The following is a 7,608-nucleotide window of genomic DNA, read 5'->3' as shown; positions in this document are numbered from 1 at the left end:
GAGCCAGTGCTCTCTGCTCCACAGGACCCCCTGAACTGGTTCGGAATTCTTGTTCCTCAAAGTTTGCGGCAGGCCCAAGCCAGCTTTCAGGATGGTAAGTAGATCTGGGCTCGGCAGTGTGGCCGTGGACGAAATGCTGACGCTCCGTGCGCAGGGAGCACTTCAGTGCCACCCCAGAGCCTTGTGGGGCTTCTCTGTTGCAGATGCTTGGGGTTTTGTCCTTGCTGTTTATTCCAAAAGCATTCATGAGCTAGTGGTGTCGGCTGAGGCAAGCTGCCAGGGATATAGCGGGGAATAAAATGGACAGACTGCCCTCATGGAATGCTTGTTCTGTGGACTAAACATTCTGTGCTCATTTGCTTATTTTTGTTTCTCTGTGGAGAAACCTTGGGGCAGGAGGATGGAGCTGTCCTAGAGTGGGCAGGCGGCAGAGTAGAAGCCCAGTGTGACCCACCTCTCATGTGTGCCAAGTAGTGGCCCTGACACAATGTCTGAGTCGTGGTTGGGTACCTGCTTCTGCAGTAGGAAAGAGCCTGGGCTGGAGAGAGATTTGGGAATAAATCCACTACAGAGTGTTGGTTGTTGACACAAATGCAGGGTTGAAGCTGTGACTGGATGATACCGGAGAGGGACCAAGAATGGATGGAAGGTGCAGGAAAGGAGCCTGAGGAGCACGGGGTGTGCCAGGCAGCAAGAGGAGGAGGTATTTCCTGGAAAGAGTGACAGGAAGTGCTCCTGAGCAGGAGGTCTTCCAGGTGAACTGGCTGATGGGAAGCGTTAGAGGGCAGAGATGTTGGCAGAGCTGCCTAGAGATTGATTCCAGGCCGTGTCACTTCAGAAGAAAGAAAAGGAGAGAGTGGGCAGGAACAGTGAGGAACTGCAGGGACGGAGAAAGGAAGGAAATGAGCTCACAGGACACAGTATTATTCTTGGTGGGTAACAGGGTGTTAAGGAAGCCTTTTGGGGAGGTGACCCTTTAGAGCAGATGTGGGCCCAGTGATGTGCACAAGTACCCAAGGCTTGGGTATACCTGGGATGTTTTAGGGGTAGTGTGGAGGCCAGAGAGGCCTGAAGCCTTTGCAGTCCTGGGGGGTGGGTTGATGTGTCCAGAACCTCCTGGGCCACATGTCACACCACGATACCATAGTGACATTCTCTCTCTTCCCCAGGCCTTCAGCTAGCTGCAGATATAGCCAGCCTCCAGACGCGCATTGACCGGGGTCAAAGCCAGTTTCAGGGGCTACAGGAGAAACTCAAGCAGCTGGAGTCTGGTGCTGCCTGACCTGTGTCCACAGAGGCGGACGCTGAGCACTGCTGCCCTGGATGTGGCTGCCTTATCTCAGGTCTTTCTCTTCAGCCCCTCCTCCTACCTGTACTCCAGCTAATGCCCTGTCTTAAAGTGTATCGCACTGCGTGTTTCTAAGTTTGCAAGGTACGAAGTTTGAAAAGGCAAACAGAGTAATGCTGAAAGCCAAGTAATCCTGAAAGCCACTTCTAGGCCCAAGGTCTCCCAGGCCCCAGGGAACAGTGAACAGGGAGAGGGCTGCTCCTGTAGATCAACAGTGGAAGACCTCAGATCACTCAGCTGTGACATGGTTCCCAGGTAATGAAACACTGTGAACTGTGGAGGCAAAGGACAAGAGGGAACATTTCAGGGTCTCCAGATCATCAGAACCAACATGGATGCAAAGAACGACCTGACAGCCAGACAGGGTGCGTCAGTCAGTGCGAGTCCAGCCGCTGGGTGTGGTGATGCGCATCTGCACTCCGGCTACTTCAGAGCTAAGGTAGGAGAATTTTTCACTGAGAGCTCCAGTGAGGGATCAGCCTGGACAACATAATGAGACCCCCCGTATCAAAACAAGAAGAAGAGCAAGACAAAACAAAAACTAGATGAGCAGATGGGCAGTCCTCAACAAGGTCTAAACAAGAAATAAAAGCTCTGATTAGGTTTTCCAGGGAACTCTGAGAAGAGACCCTGCAGCTTTATACGCCTGCTTTTATCTTTCCTGGAGTTCGTGTTTCTGTCTTTGTGTGTTGAAGGGCCAGTTGTGCTTCCTGCTCTAGAACCAGTCCTTGCTTGACTTTCCTATTGTGTTGTTGTGTAGCAGTTTCTGGCAGGTCTCTGGTATAGGTGGTTCTGTAATCCTGTTTGTTTACCATGAAGTGTAGTTTTTCCCAGCTCGTTCTTTTGTTTGTAATGTTTAAGAATTTTCTACATCGCAAAATAAAAAAGGAAAGCCTGTGTTTTGAAATTGATTTTTAAAATAGAATTGAATTTGTCAGGTGCTGTACGTTTGGATTTGGGTTGCAGTTCATGTGATGAGAAGGGGTCATGTGGCATTTCTGTCAACGCCCGTGGTTTCGCTTGGGGTGCCCTGCGCCAGCTTTGCTGTCCTGGGTCTGGCTGCTGCTCATGGCCACACCCTCCTCCCGGTTGGGGGAGCTCCCTTGTGCAGCGCTCACAGGTGCTTCTCGGGAGCGCGGCTTCCGTTGTTCTCTGGTCTATCAGGAGGACGCGTTCAGTCCTGACCTTTTTATTTCCCTGCACGTAGGGGAGATTCTGGAGATTGGGCTCAGCAGTAGAACCTCCGCCTTGCGAGCTGGAAGCCCTGGATTTGGTCCTCGGTACTGAAAGCAAAAATAAACCTCCCCGGAAAACAATTCAACCAAAAAAATAAAATAAAATAGTAAAATCAAAAAAGATCAGTGAACAAACAAAGCGACTCAGTGCAGGTAGAGGACATGTGCTCATGCGCCTGTTTTCGGCCATGTTAAGCTTGAGTTGCCTACTGTGACTAGAGGAAAAAGGGACCCCTCTCTGTCCCCTGCCCCTCAAAGGTTGAGATTTTAAAATCTGCCAACAGTGAAATTTAAAACCAAAGATCACAGAAACAGTTGGTGCTTTGACCACAATGCAGGTGCTATGCTGGTACCAGGTGCGTTCTGTCACTTCTCTGTACCAGCTAATGGGTGGGCAGGAACTCTGATTCCATTAGAATTAGGATGCGTTGTATGCGTGTTCCACTGCCTCACCATGAATGCGATCACGCGCTGGCAGTGCACTGGCAAAAATTGAGAAAGGGTTAAAGGCTTTCAGTTGCCGCGCAGCTGGGTTATAAGCTTCTGCACCTTTGGTGTGCTCCTGCAGGGGTGAGGCTTCACTCCCCTGCTGAGGGGTTTGGGAAGGCGCCATCCACCCACTGTCTTTGCCTCAGCTCTCTGGTACCTGTCCTGGAGGAGGTGACCCCTAACCCTGCCTGGGAGAGGCCAGTAGTCACCCGGCAGCCCATAAAGTGAAGAACAGGATGGCAGGGGTGTTGCATCTGCTGCTGGGACAGCTGCCACAGAGGCCACATGAGTTTACTACTGTGCAATCCTTGTGGGAGGTGCAGGCAGCCGGATGACCCAAGTGTCCTGTGCTGACACCAGGAAGAACTGCAGGTGGTCCCATGGTCCGGAGTCCTGGTTTTCCCCAGGTGGACCATCCTGGATTGCAGATCAAACTGGGTTCAACTGTTGCCAGATTGGTTTTATTTTTCTTCCAACATGGAAGCACTGACAAGGATTTTAGCTTCTTTCCGCCAGAATGTTTGAGGTCAGATCGGAACTTTTCCCTCCAGTAGAATTTAGGGATGATGGAGGCTGACTGAACTCTGAGCCTGTTTTTATCAAAGTGACAGTTGCCATCATTGTATTATCTAGTTTGTTTCGTCTATCAACACCCTACTGCTTACGTTGGATACCATCTGCATTATGAATGTGATCCGTACTATGAATAATGAAATACTGTGTAATACTTAAAATACCTGAACTCATCCGTGTGAGTTTCCTTCGTGGAGGGCCAGGTCAAGCCTAACCTCACCCTAGAGTGAAGAGAAAATAAGGAACAAGGGGCTGGGGGATGAGAGGAGAGGGTGGGGAGGGAGCGTGGAGGGTTCGCACCTGTACAGGCGCCGCGTTCCCTGGCAGGAACTCCTGGGAGGGGGCATAAGAGTGAGGTGAGGCCTGCACAGGCAGGGAGACAGGAGCACGTGGAGGCCGAGGTCTGATAGTCGGCCGCTCTGGCCTTGCTGCTGTTTGTGTGCTCGGTTGGCCTGCAGGTCGGGGGTCTTGGCTTCTCACTCCCAGTCTGGGCTGGATGCGCTCACTCCTGTGTAGAACCAACATCAAACTTTTAAATGATCCCCTTGTGCCAGCACGTACTTCCTGTCAAAAGGAGCCTCGCCAGCCGTGTGGCAGATCCCTGTACTGCCAGCACTCTGGGAAGCAGAGGAAGGAGGATGGCAAGTTCAAGGCCGGCCCAGGGGACTTAGGCACTTTGTGAGATGCTGCCTGAAAATAGGAAACTGTGAGGAAGTGGTGGCGGTGGAGATGTCGCTCAGTGCATATTTGCCAACTTGAGTGATCTCCAGTACTGACATTAAAGACTCCAAACAACAAAAAACCTACGGGCCTAGTCAACTAGTGCCCTCCTCAGCTTTCCACCCCTTTCTGTTTGCTGGCTCTATTAACTTAGGAAGATTTGCACAGGGCCAATTTCCTGTTTCTAGGACTGTACCACTGTAGTCACTGGTTCATCTTCCTTTATGAGAAATTATTTCTGTAGTTAGTAACTTTAAGCAGACCAATTAAAATAGAATTCAAAGGCTCCCATCCCAGCGTGTAAACTGCAATGATTTCTAGTCCTCAGAAGGTGCGTGTGTCGCTGCGTGTGTCATTATAAGGACATTGTATTTGTCCTTAAGGAATGTAGTTACAGAAGAATACTGAAAGACAAGGCAGGATCCATCGCAAAACAAGCAGCGTGAAAATGTGGAAGTTCTCCCTTGTGAGCCAGGGCCGCGGGAGCCAAGGTGGCTGCCATGCCAAGTGTAAACTTTATTTATATAATTCTTGTCAGGATTTTGTCCCTTTTAGGCCTCTCCAAATTTGCTTCTGAGTCCTTTCAAATGTCAGTAAGGTAAGGAAAAGACTGACGTAAGTATTTGAAGATCAGGCGAATGTTTTCCAGAATCTCTTCAGCATTAGAGCGCACTTGAATACATCAGAGGTTATGCTGTCCTCACTGAGGAGTGTTCCACAGCTAACTTCTTAACCAATGTGGGTAGAGTATGTATGTTACATACATTCATTTTTTTAATACATTTGTTTTTTAAATTTATTATTTTTTTTGAAAAGTAAAAGCAAGAACAAAAAAATCGGAAACAAAAACAAACGGTAACATACGGTATATATGTTAGAGATTTTTAAAAGAAGATTAGATTAATAGTGGTTGATACCTATTTTTAGCATTAAATCTGTTGCTCAGATTAATAGGTGTAGCTATTTAAGACTATTTAAACTCTGGGCAATAAGCCATGACAACTAGCAATGTGAAATGCCTAGATTTTTAAAAAAATTTTATTTTTAAAGAAAATGCAAAAAATTGTATAAAAAATTAGAAATGATACAGAATTTCACTAAACAAAATGAATTTTGTTTGGATTGATAGGAAATCAACAGTGGTGAAATCAGTTGTTCAGACTACCAGTTATAAACCTAGAAGATAAATATTTATAAAAAATTAAAAAGTGAGAAAAAATTTAAGCATTAACTGCTCCTTTCAGTAGACTAGCAGAAATCAGCAGTACAGTTAGCCAAGCTGTCCTGTGTGTATACAAGTGTATTTCTTTCTCTTTTTAAAAATGTTATATATTTGGGGCCCCAAGTGGGCTGCCAATGGGGTGGTCCTGAGGTGGCTTTGGAAACAGCACCCCAAGTCAAGGGAGAACCCTGGGAATGGCTGATAAGTGATCCCCAGCCTTGCCATGGCTACCTGTAGGCCCCTTCTTGGGAGCATGGAAGGACCGGGGGGAGTGGGAATTGGTCCATTTGGAGGCCAGGGATGTCTTGCAAACCTCAGAAGTAGTAGACAAATTCTTTTCCCCTTGCTGTGAAACGGCAGGGTGGGTGGTTTGGCTGTTCTTCACTCTTCCACTGCATAAATCTAGAGGCAGGTGGCCTTGTCTGGCACGTCGGCCAGCTGCAACAGCAGAGGGGGACGCGGAGCAACGACCTGCCGCTGCAAAGCTCACACTGCGAGGCATGGGAAGTGCTACCTCTTTTAGAAGTGTCTTCAAAAGCATAAGCCCTCACTTTTTGAGAAAGCGCCTGGGGAAATCCTCTGGCTTTGTGTACTAGGCCAGCTGTTCATTAAAAAGTGATGCTAGAGGAACCCCTACCCCAGGGAGGAGGACTGGGAGGACCACCTACGTCTACCTGACACCCAACACACACGGCTCACGCAGCCAGGGAGCTGCAGCAGCGGGCGAAACAGTTGAAGCACAAGGTGGGTGAATCAGTACCCATGTGTGTGCTCTTGCTGTGGGACCACGGGGATGATAACACGCAGTGAAGCCTGCAGGAGGTGTACCAGGCAGCTCACATAGCCAGCGCCCGCTCGATGAAATGGGCTCTGTAGAATGTGCAGAGGATAGCCCTAGCAAAAGGCAGGCAGATTGAGATCAATTAGTTGATGGCAGCGGTATGCCTGGTGTCTTGGTTACTTTTCTCTTGCACTGGGACAAAATACCCAACACCCAAAATTGAGGAGGGAGTTTATTCAGTTTGTGGAAGTTTCTGTCGACTGTCAGCGGGCTCCACGGCAGAGTGACACGTGGTGGAGGACAGCAGTTTGTGGCCGTGGAAGACGGCACAACAGAAACACAAGGGGGAGGAGCAGTGGCAGACAGCAGGCCTCTCCCGTCCTTCCTTGCACTCCGGCTCTCTGCTCAGGGTGGGCGGAACACTCACACGCATGATCCCAGGAGCTCTCATACCCATAATCCCAACACTGGATCATGCATTAATCACAAACTCTAGAAGCCCGCTGCCCCATCACTGCATGAGGCTTTGGGGGGACAACGAGACACTAACCCCTGGCTTGGGAGAACCCTGTTGGCCTGCTAGACCCAGTCACTCACTCAGTGGACACACTATCCAGATTTGATGGCTGTGCTGTGAGAACTGAGCATTTGTCAAATGACATTTGCGCTACAGTGCCATAGCCCAGAACGCCTGATGGCATGCTTGAAGGACACGATCCTGGCAAACAGGTGGCTGGCATGTTGAGGCCAGTGGCAGCCCTTCTAGCTCCCTTTACTGATCGCCCAGTCCACAGTGCCGTGGATGCCTTGACCAGGCCAGGAGACATGGAAGTGAAGCACTGAGGTAAGACAAGATCTGTGAAGCTGATCTTGCAAAGGAGAACAAGAATGGGGGGGGGGGTAGGCTGGGGGCAGGGCTCTGGGCAGGTGGGGTCTTCCCTGCATGGACAGGCTGTGGGCCACTGAAGGTCAGTGGGCACCAGATCTGGATGGACCTGCTGCCTGCCTGCTGGCCACGCTACGGGTGAGGCTGGCAGTCTTTTGAATGTGTTGCTGACTTGTGGGGGCAGTTAAGGCCTGAGCGGCAACAGCAGCCAATGGGCCAGGGCCCAGTGAAGCAGTGAGGAGTGACTCTGGCTTCCTCTTACCCTGATCAGGAGGTAGGCCGAGGTACCTGTGTCCTGGGGGTCCTGGGAGACCAGAGGCCACATGTAGACCTGACTTTATTAGTCCCCCCAAA

The 7,608-nt window shown here is 49.8% G+C and overlaps 1 protein-coding gene across 1 annotated transcript in view; it reads left to right on the top strand.

Annotated features, from left to right (window-relative positions):
* Ccdc115 (coiled-coil domain containing 115) overlaps positions 1–1,353 on the top strand; it is a 4,501-nt gene extending 3,148 nt beyond the window's left edge. The window contains exons 4-5 of the mRNA XM_004634443.2: positions 8–94; positions 1,170–1,353. Coding sequence (XP_004634500.1) covers positions 8–94; positions 1,170–1,282 — 200 coding nt within the window. The 3' untranslated portion in view covers positions 1,283–1,353. The remainder of the gene's footprint in view (positions 1–7; positions 95–1,169) is intronic.
* Positions 1,354–7,608: the final 6,255 nt, after the last annotated feature.

This window comes from Octodon degus, unplaced genomic scaffold (assembly GCF_000260255.1).
Source record: "Octodon degus isolate 3935 unplaced genomic scaffold, OctDeg1.0 scaffold00062, whole genome shotgun sequence".
NCBI classification, from domain to species: Eukaryota; Metazoa; Chordata; class Mammalia; order Rodentia; family Octodontidae; genus Octodon; species Octodon degus.
Note: the sequence above shows the minus strand (reverse complement) of the source record. Positions and strands in the feature narration are given on the sequence as shown.